Here is a 19,640-nt window from a genome sequence, read left to right as displayed (position 1 = left end):
AAGCAAACAAAACCCCAAACAAGTTTCTCCACTCAATCTCCATAAACCAATGGATGATGTCACTGTTGCTATCTCCATTTTTAAATGCAGGCCCACTTTACATTCTTGCCACACACTCTTTTACATTTGTTATATGAAGTATTTTTTTATGGTGTGTAAGCACAAAAATAACACAGCTGGTGTGTGTTTGTGCAATAATGGGAAAATCTGGTCCTGGAGAAACCTGCTGTTGCGGTGACTACCTCAAAGGCCATTTTGAGCTCTTTGGCAGGTATTTATATGTCTGTCTGTGGATGGGTTTTGTGAGATGATGGTATCTCGACTCTTCAGGTTACAATTATGAAACTTTACAGAATGTTTTTACCAATTTGTCTGTCAGAGTTTTTCCAGCATTGTCAGTCTGGTAGCATTGAGCTGCACTGACTGATAAATAGCTGCATAGTGTTGCCAAACTGCAACATAACCAAATTCAAAATAATTGACAGGGTTTTCCAGACGGGCACTGGTAGAACATGCAGACAGCATAATCACAGGCCCTTGCATTGTCACGAAAGAGGTGACTGTAGAGGAAAAGTAAAATAAGAGATTCAAACAAATATTTATTTGCATCTTTGTTGTTTATTCATTCATGGCACTTTAAAACTAAAGCTAAATCAGAAAACACTGAAGCAAAACAGTTGAAATGCATGACCTGTAGTAAATGTGGGGAAGTGTATGGGTTCATAACAGTTAACAAATGAACAAATAGTTGATCATGAGCGTTCGGCATAGGTCAAGGCTGTGGTTTGCCCTGAGGTTGTGTTGTGCTCTGCATGCACTATAATCTGCCTTGTGTGCCTTACATTACATTGTTGTGTGTTTGTTACATTGTTTGAATGCAACTTGTCTGTGAAAATGTCTGAGTATTATCATTGTGTGTAAATTTTAGGTGCCTGTGCATGCTTAGTGAAGAACATGTTTACCCTATGTTCATGATGATGATGAGTACTAAGATTTGGACTAACATAAAAAGCAATACTTTCTCTTCTCTTCTCTTCTCTTCTCTTCTCTTCTCTTCTCTTCTCTTCTCTTCTCTTCTCTTCTCTTCTCTTCTCTTCTCTTCTCTTCTCTTCTCTTCTCTTCTCTTCAGAGACTAATCAATAAAGTCTGTCCAGCCCTTCAGTTTTTCTGTCTGTGGTGATTAATTGACCATCCTGTCACTCCACATGTTTTTAGTGGACATGCACCTGGTCTGACAGACCAGACAGAAGGATAATGTCTGACCTTTTTGGCTGATCTCTCACTTAGAGTACATCCAGTGTTTCTGCTGAGTCCTGTCAGGCAGGCAGGGACAGAATGGAGTTGCTGTTGTACCTGGGCTCGTGGGCCATGGAAACAAAGGATTATATAGTAAATAAGAAGTGATGTGAAGGTATATAGGTTGCTTTATATGGCTGATAAAAATTCATTGCTTGGCTGGGTACCACTCATGCGGAACACAGACGGAAGAAGTTGCTGTTGGAGAAATCCACATATGGATTCGCACTAGCCTTGACAGAAATATAGGCAGAACCGCAGGAGAGAGTGAAACGAGGAATTCTGAATTGTCTGATTACTTTCTTGATGCTTCTCGCAGGTGCATAAAAACAAGAGATGACAAGAATGCTAACACTCAAATAGACTATTTATCTATGCAGCAAACAGACCATACCAATTAGATTATTCATTTCTTTGAAGCTACACCGGATTTTGTGCATGTGTCAAAACACTTTAGGCTCTGGGAATGGTTCTGGACATCCATTTAAACACAGTTGGTCCTATCTGTGTGTGTGTGTGTGTGTGTGTGTGTGTGTGTGTGTGTGTGTGTGTGTGTGTGTGTGTGGCAGAGAGAGAAAGAAAGTGAAGAAGAGAGAGAATGAGACAGGTGTAGGCTCTGGGTTATTAGGCCAGGTAAACAGAAAAGGGTTGTGCAACTCTGGCTGATAATTCACTGACCTTTACATTTTACACTCTAATGCATCCTATTAGGCCAGTGGATCCCAGCATGCCTCCTTTCTTACCAACACACTCGGGGCATTATGTTCCCCATTTACCACGCACACATACATGCACATGTATACACATGTGCATGTTGTCTGGGAGATCAAAGCTTTCATATTCTGAAACCACAAAGCTGCCAGGAGGTGGAAGAGCCTCAGCCTGTCAAATTACTGCTTTCTTACCTGAAAATAATAAGTAGTACATTTTAGAAACTCCACACTCAGCGTATAAATTCTTTAAATATTTATCTGTTTTTTTCCATTTGGTTTAATCTTCACAAAGAACAAGCAGAACTTTGGATTTTTTTATACCACTTTACATCACCAGTTTGATAATGACATTAGGTTAATACAAATGTGTGAAATGGGTACAAATAATACTTATATCTTTTTTTATTTCTTTTTGTTTTGTTAGCCCACTTTTTGATTAACTCTGACTGACTGAGCCCTGCCAGAGGTGGCCCGCACCATGCAAAAGGATGACCGGTCCGGGGACGACAGCCAGCGAGACAGCGTGAGTGAACACCAGCTTTGCAATTTTTGCAGCTTTATTGATTTTTTTCCTTTTTACATGCATTTACATCTCAGTATTCTCTGTTTTCTCTCTTCATAAGCCAAAAAGATTCTGTTGTACAAGTTCAGTGTCTTGAAATACATTTTTAATCTTTGTTTTAAATCCATTTCTTGGTCTATAATTCTTATTTCTTTGAAAAGCCAAACGTGTTCAGGAAGTCGTTTTTGGTTAATGGAGGGATTTGTAATTTGTGCACTTGTACACCACAGAATTTGTTTAATTTCACTGCCACAGTGTATGCACAGCCTAGCCATCGCTAAAGTTGACCAAGGCTGGGCTATTGGGATTTTGAATGTTGGTATATGTGTCGGAGTTGTTGCTGCAGGTTTGCATCCATGCGAGCACCAACTCTGCTTGTTCTTGGTGCAGATCTGACTGGACAGAGGTATCAAGGTGCTCGAGCCTGTACTTTTGCTATTCTCACAGCAGCACACTGCCCTGCAGCTGTTTCAGCAGGACACTGCACGCCCACACACTGCCAGATCCTTGCTGGATGAGAAGCATAATCAGAGACTTCTTTAGCCAGCATTTAGTCCTGATATGTCCACTATGTTCTGAGCATGCCTAGAACATAGTGGGTCAACATGTTTATCCGAGGCAGCTACTACCATTGCACAGTCACACTCGTTCAGGAACAGAGAGCAATTCAACAACACATCTGGACATGTGTAGAGTCCATGCTCAAATGGGTAACTGCTTGGCTCACATTGAGAGGAAGACATACCTCAAATTAAATGTACTAAATATGTACATTTTATAGGGTTGGTCTGTGAAATCTAGTGAAAAACAAACAAACTTGTGATTTAAAAAAAATAAGAGGTCTCTTTTTGTAAGGGTTAGGAAGATAGTGCATTTTATTTTTTATTTTTGAAAACACCTTAGTCTTCATAATGTGTTAATAAAACACAAATTCCCTTGCATGCCCAGACGAAAATGGCATTTCAATGTTTGCTATAAACCTGCAATATGAGCATGATTTCTTTTAAATGAACCTCATATAAAATGTAGTCCAGCCTCAAAGATCTCCATATGTACACCTTTGCCTTCATGTATGTTAACATTAGCTTTATAAATGGCAGAGTCAATGTTTTTCCTACACAAATTAAATCTTTTTGTTCATCACTCTGTGATTAAAGGCCAGTGGTTTCTTTTAGATGATGATAAAGAGCTTGGGTTACTGGGACTGTTATACGTAAGAAGCTGTGCTGTTGACTGACAAATGTTTTTCACCTCGGCAATCATGTTTTTAGGGTTTAATTAGTCATGCAGTCATCATCATCAGTGACTAATTTAATTTTAATTTTCCTCGATGATTATTTTCATTCCAGAGTAATTGGTTGGTTCATTGAATGTAAAAAAAAAAAAACTTTTCAAGAGCCTGACCTGATGTGACATTTCTCGTTATCCATTACAAAGCAAAGACACACTGTGAGATTCTCTCACTTAGCATGAGAAAGCAAATTTTCACAAGAGAATATTAATTTAGATTCTGTTTGCAAATTGTTCCTTAAAATGGTTTCAAACCAGTTTTCTGAATATTTGCCAATTATTTTTCCCTCAGTCAACTAACTGATAATCAACTGATTAGTTTTGCACTACAAATACAACACAACTAACAAGCTTACGGCAGACTGGATATAAAACATATTAGTGGTCTTGAGCAATAGTTCTCCAGGCTTGGTAAAGGTCATCCAAAGATTGTCTTTGGACATCAGATGCTTTTTCACATTTGCTTTTTTTTCAGTCCACTCCTTGAACCAGACCATTTTCAGGGTAATGTGATCTTTTTTTTGTTAAGCCATTTACCAACCTATGAATCATAAAAAGGCACCTAACAACACAAAAGATGCCGACCTATAAAGTTATCTACAGCAGATGTACAGTATCTGAAAGTCATGCTGTGAAAAGATCCAGCGAAGACCTGACCAGTCACTGAAGCCTCATCAGAAATGGTCTCAGTGGAAGGGTGCTGTGACGAAGCCATTCCTAAATATGGAGAATAGGGAGAAATAGGGAGGTGATGTATGCCAAATGACACAAGCACTGAACAGAAAATCAGTGGCAACAGATTTTAGGAAATGACGAATCCAAAGTTGGAATTTTGGTTCAAATCACTGTCAGTGTTGTGCAGACGAGCTCTGGAGAGAGGTGCAGTATTAAGTGTCTACAGCCATCATCTTGGACATGAGTTGGGACTGTGTTTCAGCCAGTGTTGTTGTCAAAATTAATGGCATCATGAACATGAACTATAGAGTGAGATTTTAAACCATCATTAAATACCATCATTTTGCATCATGACAGTGATCCCGAACACATTACCAATGCAGTAAAAAACACACAGTGCAACACTATCAGTCATGATTGGCTTCCCCAGAGCTCAGACCTCAACATTATTGAAGCGGGGATCATCTTGACAGAGAATGGAACAAAAGGAAGCCAACATCCAAAGAAGAGCTTTGAATCCCCATCATGAAGCCTACAAAACTATTCCTGAAGACTACTTAAAGAAATCCCTAGAAAGCTTGCCTGTGATAAAGAAAAAAGGTGGTCATACCAGATATTGCTTTTTAGAATGATACAAACTCTGCTTTTGTCTTTTATGCTGCATTTCCATTTATGTTTGCCCGTTTGCAAATGATGGGTGGCTCAAGACTTTTGCACAATACTATATATGCACACGTCATTTGTATTCATTAAGAGAAACCAGCAAATAAGACATAAGCAAATCTATTCATACCTAATGTTTACCGAGGTCATCAAGTGGACAAATGAGCTGCAAGGTCATTTTCCAATAGGCTTTCATACAATCTGACCTCTCTTTGCAACCACAGGAGTCGCCCTCTGCTGGCCATTACAGAGACTGCAGCTTTTATGATTTTTTTTTTGCTTTTCAGACGGAAAAGCTAGGCCCATCTTTTACATACAGCCAGCGAAGCTAACTCATAGCTGTATGCTCTTTGAGCATACATTAAATCCTTATTGGCTGTCATGTATGCTCAGACAGCATGAATGACTTCATTTCTTATTTAGACATCCTGAAGTATTTATACTTTACAGCACAAACTCCACACATTTCAAAACTGGAATTTTTATTTCAGTGCATACCTCCTTCATCACGCATCCCCCACGACAGCTACACTACCACCTAAACAGAATATGTCTGTGCTCTCACATAATGTTCCCTGAGCTATGTGCAAGCTGCCCATCACTGACCGCTGTCCATCTGGATTTTTAACTGGCAGCTTTCTGGTAATCCTGAAAAACAAGAGAGGTCAGAGATCAGAGATCCCATATAGCAGGAGAAATAAGAGGGTAGATAGTATTGCATAGCAGCAAACAGTAGCAGGATTACCTGCATATGTATTAATGAAACATGCAATCATATAGTTGATAAACTGGCTCATCCTTAAAAATCACAGAGACCTGTGACACTTGTTTTAGTAACAAATTATTTTCTATTTCTATTTTCTATTCATTTTTTGAATCAGTCTGAAGATGTTTCTCTGAATTTGTTCTCTTATTGCTGTGTTTGAAAATAAGAAAGAAAAACTACTGATGCTATATATCCAGTCATACACTTGAACTTGGGTTGAGCTTCAAATGTTGGGCCACGTCTTGGCTCTTTGAAACATCAGAGAGGAAAATAAAAACGGAAAATTTCTCTTCACAAAACACTGTAGTGGGATTATTAGCCAAAATATAAATGACAGATTTCAGCTGAGTAAAAAAATGATACTTTCATTCCTGTTGTAAATCTGCCACATGGTTTTCATTTCTGTGTGAATTATAGTGAAAGATTAGATAGAAATGTCAAAATGGCTATTACAGCCTGGCGCTTATAGGTTCCCACACATTTCCAATCTGTCTTGGTGTGTATTATTATCTACCTTACAGTTCCAACGACATGATGTGGGCTGCGAATGCATGTAAATACAGCTTTCTGCACTAAACTGTGGATTTTAGTCTGCAAACTGCAAGCTTTACTTCACTTGAAGGTCAGTGAGCTCTGATGAGCTCCCTGCATCTCCTTTTGGGAGATCTAAGGTCAAAGGTCATCATGTTAACAACATCCAAAGGAACAGCTGCCTGCAAGATAGATCGCTCAAACTGATTCATAATATTGTATTGAATCAAGGAAAGCACATTATTTAAAAGGGTTACTGGAAAAACTGATAATGACAAGAGCAAATGACCTTTGAAATGGAATAAAATAACACTACTAATGGGACAAAAACTGGCTGATGAGTCACATTTGGTGTCTCTTGTGGGGCTTTAAAACTGCGCTTTACTAAAAACAAAAACATGTCCAGGGGAAATATGATTAAATAATTGTTTTCCTCCCTTTGTTATTAGTCAGAAACTACTCCAACGTTATTGTAGTGATTAAATAACCTGTGTGAGATACGTGCAAGATTTCTAAGTAGAAGCAAGGGACACGGCGAGATGAGCAAGAGTTCATGTCACATGTGCACGTGATTGATGTCTTCATCAACTGAGACAGAGCGAAGAGAGCAGACCACTGGGTTAGAGACGAGAGAGAGACCGTTGGGAGACGTATAGGTGGGACGTGAAGAGAGGACAGGTAATTAGAGGGGAGAGGTGGGAGGTGAGGTGAAGACAAGAAGCGGGTGTTAAAAACAAACAGAAGCAGAGATGCTTCCTCATCATCCTGAGGGGCATATTGAGGTAGAGCAGGGACACAGGCTGCGCTGATGAATACGTTTTGCAAGGCTCTCGGGGGCTGTCCAATCAGGTGGCGCCATTGATGAATAGTCATGAGTCACCTTATCAGCATCACCATGGTTACGCAGATGTGACTGTGGCCCTGTGAATGTGATGAGGGAATAGAAATGGGCCAAACGCTGCTCCCGTCTCCTTCCCGCGCACATCTCGATCACCAATTAGAGCCCAGCAGGGGAGCTTCCAGGCCATGTGCTTGTATCGAGGACAAGGTAAACAGGTTTGCAGTGAGGTGAACAGACAAAGGGGCGCGGTGAAGGTAACGGTTAGAAATTTAATGTGTCTGGAAGAGTGGTAACAGGGGAGGGGAGGTACATTTCAATTCAAGCCTAAATCATTTGATGATTTTAAAAAATCACATTAAAGCCAGTTGTCACACAGCGCGTACAGGTGAGAGCTGGCAGGACGAGCAGAGGGGAAGTGGATGACACGATGTTTAATGAAAAGAGCTGGGAAATTAAATTGAACAGGATCAGAGGAGGAGAAGCGGAAAAGTGACTGAAGGATGAGCACGGCAAGAGACAGCGGCAGGATATGAAGTAAAGAAAATGGACAACAATGTAATGGAATAAAAGGATCGGACAGCACGTAATGATTTATTTAATTCTCCGTCCTCTTTTGCCGGCGTCTCACGAAAGGCAGCTGAGCTCTGAAGTGCAGTTTCAAGAGATCATCAGTTGACAAAAGCTGAAAAAACAAAGCCACTGCTCTGACTCTTGTTGGAATCCCTCTCATGATTAAAGATTAGAGGCTACCCACCAAAGTAATTCAAGCAGTATTTTGTTTTTAATGTTTAGCACATTAGCATAATGGCAGTTTCTCTTTGCGCTTAAACCGCTTTCAACAAATATTTTCACTTAAATGAATATTTTATTGCATCATGCACAGCAGGGGTCACTGACACACTTGACACTAGCGGTCTCTTTATCTCTGATTTGTCTGGTTGAGTGCAAACGATGTTAATTGATTTCGAGCTACTGCCTATCTACCTGTTTATTTATTTATGAGCAAGGGGACCAATGTCCTGCATATTTGAACATGTAATTAGATTAGCAGCTCAATACAAAGGGGACATACTCAAGCACTCAGGGAAATTATGTCTGTTTTCCTCTCAACCCTGCCAAAACTTGGCTTAGGTGAATTTGTTTTATCTGTCTGGAGCCTCATTTATGAAACAGTGCATTGGAAGCATACTAAAAGTGGACATGTGCACAAAAGCTGAAAATGGCGTGCTCCAAAAAGGAATAATCACATTTCTGAAACGTGTGCTCATGCACACCTGCATGCAGTGTTCCCTTTATAAACCGCAATCCACCTGGAAATGTGCTCATGTGGACCAGCCTAATGTTCTGCCTTCTTGATGCCATAAATGGTCAAGGCAAAGCACTTGGTGAATACTAATGAACTGAAATAAGCCTGCTGATCAATGGCTCTTCCAGTCCATTTATACTCGCGTGTAGTGCCCGCGTCCCTCATGCAGCTTTGCAAGCAGTATTTCCAGGTTTATTTATACAGCACCAACTGACAACCATCTTGAGGTGCTTTATATTATAAGGTAAAAATCCTACAATGTTAGAGAGAATCTGATTCTCTGATGCTCTGTGACTAATCACTCAGCGACCGTGGAGAGGAAAAACTTTTATCTAACAGGAAGTGACATCCAATAAAAGCGGGTTAAGAAGGGACAGCCAATTAGTAGGCTGAAGGAAAAGGGATCAAAGAAAAGAAGATGTTGAAGCTGCAGATTTAGACAATCCACATGTGCATCTACGGGGTGTGGTGACTGGAAGAGGAACAGAGTGCGTCGCAGAGTTTTCAGTGCACTCTGTGCGCTGCACGACACAGATTGTGTTTACAGACACAATTTTAAACACAAAAACTGAACCACAACTAATCTGACTAGTTATACATGCACAGAATTAGGAGATTAAAGCTACCGAGACTTTGATCTGCAGTTATTTCATGCACTTTCTTGTCTTGAATTTCTAACACTGAAAGTCATTATTTTAGCCCGTGTGAAGTTAAATGGAGTCGGCCTGTGTTCACAGTTGATAGGTAAAGTGCGGCAAAACCTTCCTAAATCCACCTGCCGCGTCGCACAACTGCAACTGCTCAGCTAACCACAGGTGTGAGTGAGGCAGCATACAGGCTGACTTGCTCTCCGGTGCTCCAGGAGTGGGAAATGTGATAGCGAGATGGTGCTGATGAAATACTGAGCGGAATTTGATTTGGGATTTCATATATTTTACAGTTAAAAGGTGCTTGCCTAATCCCACACACGCGAATAAGACTGCAGGTTTGACTGTTAAACCGGCTCTGAAGTAACGTGCAGTTAAAAGTGAGACTAAATGTGTGAGTCAGGCTTTCATATATGTGTACTAATTTCATTTTATTCACAAATGCACCATCTGCCTTGTCAGTTTCCTCTGCCTCTCAGACGTTTGTGCACATGAATGGATCAGAGTTTCTGCCCAGGTGTGCACATTCTCCCATCAAGTTTGGTTTTGTAGGCACCAACATGTGCACGGAAAGCGGCACAGGCCTTGTGTATTTTTTTTTTACATTAGATTTGAGGCCTCTGGTCTTTATGTTATCTAGACAGGCTTGACATTTATTTAGTCTTCTACACTGTGTGTAAAGAAACATTACCACCTGCTCGCCATTCTCATTTCACAGCCTGTTGACTGCATTTTAAGTGTGATTAATCTTGCATAAGATGTTTGGCAGCGTGCCTGTTCCGGATGTGGGTTTGATGCATGAAGGGTGTATAAACTCTGCCAGGGAAGGTCGGCACAGTGGCTGCGTGGAGTGATGAATCTTAAATCTGTTAAGTGTCAAAATTTACCAATATTTAATTCATGGATGACACATTGATCATGTTTGCGTCAAAGAAAACCCTCAGGACATTAATGCTCAATCTTCAGAACACCATTATTGTGCACGGATACAAAAACTGCAATAAGACTCGGATATATTACAGTAGAGTGACCTTTCCCCTTTGCACAGGTAAGGAAACGCGCTTTGGATTTCAAGTATCTTGACCCTATCTCTTCTAGTTTTCACTTTTATCAAGCTTTGCCTTCTTGACTTTTCTGCAAAGTTTTCTCCTAACAGTAGGTTTCAGGCACTTTCATCTCATTTTATTATTCTCAGGCCAGAGCATCACAGAGCCACGCTTGAAGCCAAGAAAAATCTGGTCTTGTCCCTTCCAGACGTTTATTCTTCTGCCTTGAGGCTACCAGATAGGGGGCTCTTTGAAACAAACTGATTCATCTACCTCACCTTCAGGGTGACATGTCAGTACAACCAGGCTGTGGATTCTTTATCACCCGCCTTCTAGTTTTCTCTCAGTAATCTCTTTTTTTTTTTTGCACATCCTATTTTGTCCAAAATGCTGCTGTGATAGCAAGTAAACAAAAGGATGCGTCACTGCAATGTGTCTGTTTTGCTTTTACAACCTACGGTCTTAAAGCATTGCATGCATGCAATGTCTCAATAAAATATACATGTTTATTTTAACTGAACTGAAATGTTTGCTTGAAATAGAAAGAAAAAGAAATCCTGTGGCTTCATGTATGACGAGAGTGTCTACGAATAGAAAGACAATTTGCATATAACAGCAGCTGCATATGCCTAGCAGGGAGGGAGGTGTTTCAGAACTTGCCCCCCGCCACCCTCTTCACAATTGCAAGTGTAGTAGGAGGGAGGTATGATGTACTATTAATGCCATCTTTGTGCAGCTGCTTTCACACTCTGCACTTCACAAAGAAATGTCAGTCATTTTCTAATGAGTGATCAAGCCTCAAGGCCTTCACAGAATCCCTAGAGATGTACACATTTTCTCTTTCAATAAAAACCTTGATGTCAGCGTACAATAAAGCACGCCTAGTCTCGAATGCACTCTGCTGTACTGTAAATCCCCGGAAATCCCATGATGTCATCTGTTGTCTGCATCCAGTTGGAATCCCTTTGTGTTTTGTATTTTTTCCTTGTGCAGCTTCTTTTAATATTATTAATAAAGGTGCTAAATTTAAATAATACTGATTTGCAGACCACTGCACCCCTTCTTCACTTTCCGAATATAATACAGGGAAAACTGCTGTGATCACTGTGTGCTGTGGAAGATGAACTGAAGTTAATTTTTATTACCCCACGGGATGCTGTGTTTTACAGCTACATTAACCACTAAGCCAAGCAGTAAAAACACACCTGGTTGTAAATGCCAGTAATTCTCACCATGGAGCCAAATATAAACCTGCGTTGTTACAGCGACCCTTTTACTGAGCAGACAAACCTGTAAGTGAGGCTTTCATATTGAAGAGTAACATGCTGGAAGCTGTGGTTATTACAGTGTCCAAAATAGACGCGGTTGCAAACAGTATGCATTCTGCATTCAGAGACAGAGCAGATAAAACCTTTGTGTTTTTTGCTTCAAATGTGTTGGTGACTTCCTGAAAGCTCACTATGCTTTCAGATAAATTTGAACTTAACGGCTTTTTTTGTTTATTTGTTTGTTTGTTTTTAACCAGGAGATTTACTGCATCTTCTGCAGGTATCGCTCTTCCTTCATCTCCTCTCTCAGTCCCCTGCTCTCTTCCTCCGTTTTGTGTTAAGTTCTTCCCACTTCTGAGACTTCTCTCATTCCCCTCTGGGCTTCACCCAGAATCCATTTAAGATTTATTCTCCGATAAAAACCAATTGCTAAATTCTGAGCACAGAGATGAATGATGTGACTGAAGATGAGGGGTTGCACATACTGAGTATAGTGCAGGCTACCTCGGGCTTGAAATTGGAACGGTGCAACCCTGTATTTTATTCCAGCTGCTGATCACAGCCGCTTTGTTAAGTAGCCTGACAAACTAAAGTGTTAGATAAATTTCAAGATCACACACCTGTTATTTTAGCACACATCGTTCCACACGTGAGTGACCCTTTTTAGTCCTTGAAAGTCAAATGAAATAGCATATATTAATAAACTGACATCGGTAAGGTAATGCTTCTTCATCTTCTTCTTTTCTTTTAATAGAGAAAATAAGGAAATGCCCTCAGTTTGCCTTCGGCAATGCTCAGACACTTTCTGCAGATGGTGTTGCAGGAAGACAAAGAAAGCAGCATCAAGGAACAGATGAAAAACAAACTAAATCCACAAAAAAAAGAAAAAGGCCTGTTTAGATACCACTTTCAGCTGTTTCTACAAAAGCCAAGCCAACTGTTTTTTTGTTTCGTCTTAATCCTCCCAAAAGGTCAACCAATAAAAAAAAAAGGGAGCCTAATGAAAAATTCTGTTTATGAAAAAGGGATGGCTTCCTGTTTGCTGTGGCCTAATTGACATGTATTAATTAATAAATTATGCACACGAAAGGGGGAGGAACAGTTTGAATCCTCAGTGATGTTACTAGAAATCTGAACTGCATGGAAATGTGTAACGTTTGATGTGCAGCAGGACCATTACTAATATGTAGCAGTGATAAAGAGTCCGTATCATCTGACTTATTCACAGCGCCAGAGGAAAAGACAGGAAGAGGACAGAATTAGCATGAAGGAAATGATATTAAATGAGAGTGTGTGGCTATCCTTACGTGAATAAATGAGACCTGCGTGTGTGCAAAATAACTGAATAGTGCCAAAATTGAGCCACCTGCATATCTAAGAAGACTCACATCAATAGTCGTCATCAAAGGCTTCAGCATCCTGCAGAAAAGATGAATTTTTCTTTTTTTTGTCAGATAAATTTCAATTCACATGCATTTTTGATCATTTCCATAATAAAAAAGCATAAAATCAAAGCAGAGTGTGAGCTGTGTATTCTCAACTATATTGCACAGGATGTTGATTGGTATCCAGATTACCCAGCTGGAGGGATTTCCATTGGTGATACATACTGATGCACCTGTGTGGTCAAAGCATCAGACTGGATGAACATTTCCTGTTTCTTGCAGATAGCTCCTCTGTCAGCTGTAAGCTTAGGGCTCAAGTTGGAATATGACCCTTTTTGTATTGATTTTTCTACTCCCTCTGTCACCAAAACCAAATTAAGTGAATTAAGTACTTTTACTAGCAAGAAGTAGGGAGCATGTTACTTTGTCGCGAGGCTGAGTTGGGCTGATAAAATATAAGTATTTCTAAGAGTTTCTCTGAAGGGGATTTTATTTTCTTATAGTTTATGAAAGAAAGTAAATTTGCCAACTATGGAAATTCAAAACATCTGAACATGTAACCATGCTGATGTAACTACATTTAAGCTGTAGGTTTACCAATCCTCTATCCAAGTAAATAGGGAGGTGGGGATAACTGTAATTTAGTTAAGTGCCACCACATGGTTAAACTCAAAAAACTCAAAGTTACTTCTGTAGTATAATAGGCTTATATACACTTATTGAACACTTTGTTAGGTACCCTTTGTGCCTGCAGAATTCTTTGTGCTAGCTTTATCAAGGTCCTGGAAACACTCCTCAGAGATTTTGCTCCATATTGACGCAATGGCATCACATAAATGCTTCAGATTTGTTGGCTGCACATCCAGGATTTGAATCTCCTGTTCCAATAAATCTCAAAGGTGCTCTATTGGAATGAGCTCTGGTGACTGCGGAGGCCATTTGAGTAGAGTGTCATCTTCAAAAAAATAGTTCGACTTGAGCTTTGTGATACGGTGTATTTCCTGCTGGAAGCGGCCATCAAAAGATGGGTACACTTGGGTCATAAAGAGATGGACATGGTCATCAGTGATAATCAGGCAGGCTGATGTTCACTTGGTACTAAGAGGCCTGAAGTGCACCTATAAAATATCCCCCACACCGTTATACCACTAACCTGAAGCGTTGATAGAAGGCAGACTAAATGCTTTCATGTTGTTTTTGCAAATTCTGACCCCACCATCTGAATGTCAAGGCAGAAATTGAGACTCATCAGATCAGACAGACTAGTCTTTTACTGTCTGGTTCTAATGAAGCTTTTGTTTTCTGTTCTCAGCTGAAAGGAGGCACCGGGTGTGGTTTTGTACTGCTGTAGCTCACCTTGCTTTGAGGTTTGACACATTGTGCATTCAGAGATGCTCTTTTGCAAAATTTTCTTGTAATAAGTGGGTTACTATTTCAGTTACTGTTGCCAGCTCGAAGCAGTCTGACCATGCTCCTCTGATCTCTGGCATCAACAAGGCATTTTCACCCAGAGAACCGTTGCTCAGTGGATAGTTCCTCTTTTTTTGGAACATGCTCTGTAAACTGTAGTAGTGGCTGTGTGGGGAAGTCCCAGTAGATCAGCGGTTTGTGAAATACTTAGACCAGTCTGTCTGCCATCAACATGCCACATTCAAACTCTTAAATCGCCTTTCCTTCCTATTCTCATGCTCAGTTTTAGCTTTAAAAGTCATCTTGACCATGTCTACATAAATGCTTGCTTCCATGTGACTGGCTCATTAGATATTTAGTTTAACAGCTGAACAGCTGTACCTGATAAAGTGGTTAGTGAGTTTTATATTGACCGATTTTAACTTTTGGCTGGGACAAACATCTTTGATGTTTGATTGGACTTTTAGATACGCACCTTTCCAAGAGCACAGCTGTTACACATGGATTTATGTGCTAACTTTCTGCCTAGACTGTGTCAAAGTTACTATTGAGTATGTGCTGCTTTTCTGCCACCGCTCTTGTTATTAACTCCCTGAGAGAACTGAAGGATGGAGTAGCGATAGTGTTAGTGGCAAATCAGTTCTCTTCATTATGTATTTACTATCAGACTCCTCATCACCTTCACTGTTTCCTAAAGACTGAATTAAAAACCTGGCACATCTTGGTTGTTTACCAGAAACTGTTCATTGATTTTCACATTCACGCATTTCGACTTGACCATCATTGGGTTGGCATATGAAGTGTGCAGAGAACCCAGGAGAGTCACAGCAGACCAATTAACCTTTCAGTGATCCCACTTATTATAAAGAGCCACTTCAGGCATCAGGAGAGACAGCACAAGTGCCTAAAAATGAAGTACTGTGTCCATAATCACGCACACACGTTTCAAAAGTCTCACAACCTCAGTCACTTTTATACTACCTCTCACCCATGGCTTCTTAATTACACTGAAATCATCGTGATCACTCGTGTTCCCTCCAGTTTTACTTTGAATTTCTCGTCTTCCTTTGTTTATAATTTAAACGTTATTTTGTTTCATTTTTCTTTTCTCAGTATTTGTCTGTTTGTCTGATTACACTGTCATGATGAAGATTAACGGTCTTTTAGATGCTTGTTGTAGACATTAGTGACAGCATGTCAAATAAAAAAACAAAAAAACAAACAAATACGAATCATCCATCCATCCATCCATTCGCTTCCGCTTATCCTTTTCAGGGTCGCGGGGGGCGCTGGAGCCTATCCCAGCTGTCATAGGGCGAAAGGCGGGGTACACCCTGGACAGGTCGCCAGTCTGTCGCAGGGCTAACACATAGGGACAGACAACCATTCACACTCACATTCACTCGCACATTCACACCTAGTGACAATTTAGATTAATCAATTAACCTATCCCCACAAGCTGCATGTCTTTGGATGGTGGGAGGAAGCCGGAGTACCCGGAGAGAACCCACGCAAACACGGGGAGAACATGCAAACTCCACACAGAAAGACCCTGGCCTGATGGTGGAATTGAACTCAGGACCTTCTTGCTGTGCGGCAACAGTGCAACCACCGTGCCACCGTGCTGCCCACAAATACGAATCAAAGGAATTTAAATTCACAGGATTCTAATAGAGCACTACAATAGGGCCTGAAGCATATTACATAAAGTGCAAGTGCAAATATAATAGCACTAGCCTGTATCGCTTTGACAAAAGACTGAATGACTATTACATAAATCGCTTAAAGGACTCTGAATGTACTGTTGGAGGAATGGTTAATCCTGACTGGGCCCCATTGATTCATTTGAGCCTGCTTTACATTTAGCCTGCAGAAAAGTGAAGGTTAAGCATGCCAGCTCCCCTCGTTTCCCTCTGCAAGCCACCGTCTGTGGCAACGAGTCTAATACAGGTAATTATGTAGGAATGAAAGGCTCAATAGCTTCACGGATGAAGATTGGCATCTTGATTAATGCAAGCATGGACGGGTGGGAGGGTGAGGTGTTTGCGCTGTACACTGGAGGGTGAGGCAGAACAGTCACGACAGAGGTGGAGAGGGAAGTCAACCACACACACACACACACACACACACAAGTCACTGACGTGAAAGGTTATTCTGGGGTAATACGTATGTAATGCTTTAGAGCGATCTGCTTGGAAAATTTACTTTTCGTCGTTGAAAGGTGAACATGTGTTTTTGAGCGTTCTGTTATTACATTTGCAATCAGAGGGAGAAAAAGTGTGTGTGTGGGGGGGGGGGTGTCAAACCCAGATGCAGGACACAGACTAAAAGTTCAAACGACAGCAGCTTCTTTGAAGCCGTGAGGTAATGGAGGGAAGCAGGTAGTGGTGAGTACAGGCAGAGGCCGGGGAGAGCTGGTGGCTTAGTGGGGCTGAGGAGGAAGGCTGGTGGAGTGGGCAGAGCAGGGACGTAGGGAAGAGAGTGAGTGTGGATGAGAGGATGGAGTGGCAGGCAAGGTAGTGGCTGGAGAGGCAGGGCTGAGTAGCGTGAAGGAAGGGAAAGATTAAGTGTCCAGTAAGCAGCTGTTTAGGTAATAGGATGACTTTTTATGCCAACCCTAACTTTGATATTGGCCCTAAGATTGCTGCAACATCACATAAACATGTATGTCCTTTCATGTCCTCTGTCACGTGTTGTGTTGTAGCTAGGAAAGCATAAGGCTAAGGTTGCGTGCAGGTAAATGCTGGCTGTGTAACGGGCAGGAACCGAATACACAGGACTCGAAAACCAAGTTTAAACTAAAAGACAGCTTTATTGCAGAAGTTACCCAAAGTACAAATTAATCCAGGTCCAAAAAACTAGGAAACCAAGCACGGAGTAATCTTAAAGGAACACAAACTGCAAAGGAGGATCCAACCCCGAGGGAGAATACAACAAAGAACCGAAGCAAACTGAGGGTCTAAATAAACACAAGGAGATTAAAGCAGAGTGGAGACACTGGGGAAAACAGCTGAACAGAATCCAACCGATGAGACAGGGGACGCAAAACGAAACACAACACACACGAGATGACTATAAAAAATAAAATGGGAAAGTAACCAAAAAACACATAACCAGGGAGACAATATAGAATATAGAACAAAGAATAATCAAACACACAAAACCAGAGAAACCCCAAAACATCCCAAAACTCAAAACAGAGACCATGATAGAAATACAGAGTTAGTTTATCTCCATCTCCTTCTACCTCCTAACATTATGAGCAAGCAGGCAAACACACGAAGGGGCACTGGACCGTGCTAAGTGAACAAACTAGCCTAGAGTGGGTGGAAATCTGGGCCTGATGTGCTGCTGGGTTCTTTTGATCATCAATCAAAAGAAGTCAGATGGTCTTTTTTTTCTTTTTGCTAAGGAAAGCTCCTTACAGAGTGAAATGGCCTGGAAGTATCTAAAGTAGAAGCCATGATTAGCACTAGTCACATTTTCTAAATGCTAAATAAAGGTGCTGTTAAGCTTCCTTTCCTATCTCGGTAAGCATAGGCGCAGTGCCAGCTTTTATGAAAGGATGGCAGTGTGCATCCAGTTTGACCGCAGCCGTAGAGGACGAGAAGGATGCCAAACCGAAAAGAGAAATATACAGAGGGCAGAGGAACAAGAGGAAGGGAAGAACACCAGGAATACATGGTGTGAATAAGGACCTCGACAGCTGAATTATTTTAAGTAGGTCTAATTTATTGAGTTGACAAAATGGGTAACTTGCCTCAGGTCTTAGTCCCCATGGGTGCTACAAAAAGCTCCTGGTCTGCTGGTCGTGTTAATTGTTTGATTAGCAGCAAACCTGTGCGGGAATTTTCACAATTAAAGTATAAAATCAGCTAATGAGCATTATTATTAGTTAATTCTGTCGCTATGGAAGATGAATGAAAAGTCACGTTCACTTTAAAGGCTTGTTATGTAGGGAGTAATCACCTGTAAAAGAATAATGGTTGACCCTTACTTTAATAGGAAACCCTTGTTATTCATGCAGAGCAAAAACTCCCTGTGGTTGCTGTAAGATTAATGGCACAGAATCAGCCTTGATTTATCATACCACCTCACAAACCCAGTCCGCGCGTGTGTGTATATGTGTGTGTGTGTGTGTGTGCAATCAAGTGTGTCGTGTATCAAAGATTGTCCTGGAGCCACTCACTACACAAATAACTGATTGCCTCCTTCCTGTCCATGAGGAGAGCGTACCTAAGAAGAATTCAAATTTCGTGCTTTGTGTTCAAGGCTTATTCTGCTAAACTCTAATATAGCCAATGATGGTGCTAACCGCTGCAGCTGTGCCACCCAAAATTGATAGTAATATTATTTAAAAAAGGAATTTGCATGATTTGTTGAGAAAATGGGCTCTAATGCAGGAAAGCTTGCTTAAAACAGTTCTGTTTTTAAAACAGAGGCTCTGCTGCTGCCATCAAAGCAGTAGAATCAACTTTTCTGGTAACTCCTTAATGGCACATTGACCACCTGATGTGTTTCCTCCAGGTTAGCTTGCTGCTGTAAATGACTTTCTGTCCCTTCTCACTTTGTGTCACCACAGACACACACAGTCTTTCAGATAGCTCTTGCCCCCCTGCTGAACTTCTTATCAGTTTTTTTCCCTTCTGTCTTGACCCCATGTGCTATGTCATTTTCACTTTGAGCTTCCTCTATTTCTTAAGCGAGCAACTTCCTATTTGAACATTTGTTAAATCCAACAGATTGCCCTTCAGAAATTGTGTTTCATTGTATTTAATCAATCTTGATTTTTGTTAGATTTTTTGTAATTATAACCTACAATCATGGTTGTTGTTTTTTTAGGTTTCAGAGAAAGCAATTATTTTTTTTCACCTCTGTTATGTTTAATACTGAACTAAGAAAACAATTTTCACAAGTTCGCGGTGGATAAATTAATCATCAAGATGCATTCAAATGTATACTTCTTTTTTTTACGCAGAACACAGAAGTGTTATATGAAAACAGACACCCGACCGATGAGTGCTAGTTTGTGTGTAACAGGGGGTCACTCACCTGCATCACAGTAGAAAGTGAGCACTATTTAGCTAAACAAATTGGACTGCAGGTTGCGGTGTTAATTTTGATAGATTCTGAGGAATTTGGTCCAAATATCCACAGGCTAGTTTACGCAGACTCACGGGAGATATTTAACCCTCCAATAAAAAATATAAATCTATAAATTAGATTACACACAGGTGCACT

The 19,640-nt window shown here is 40.7% G+C and overlaps 1 protein-coding gene across 2 annotated transcripts in view; it reads left to right on the top strand.

Moving 5' to 3' along the window:
* Positions 1-19,640, top strand: part of pde4d (phosphodiesterase 4D, cAMP-specific) — a 207,250-nt gene that overhangs the window by 20,996 nt on the left and 166,614 nt on the right. For both annotated transcript variants that reach the window (XM_004547216.6, XM_076890942.1), the window contains exon 2: positions 2,434-2,532. In XM_004547216.6, coding sequence (XP_004547273.2) covers positions 2,488-2,532 — 45 coding nt within the window. In that variant the 5' untranslated portion in view covers positions 2,434-2,487. The remainder of the gene's footprint in view (positions 1-2,433; positions 2,533-19,640) is intronic.

Source organism: Maylandia zebra, linkage group LG12, assembly GCF_041146795.1.
Source record: "Maylandia zebra isolate NMK-2024a linkage group LG12, Mzebra_GT3a, whole genome shotgun sequence".
In the NCBI taxonomy this organism is placed as follows: domain Eukaryota; kingdom Metazoa; phylum Chordata; class Actinopteri; order Cichliformes; family Cichlidae; genus Maylandia; species Maylandia zebra.
The sequence above is the reverse complement of the archived record's forward strand: the minus strand, read 5'-3'. Positions and strand labels throughout refer to the sequence as shown.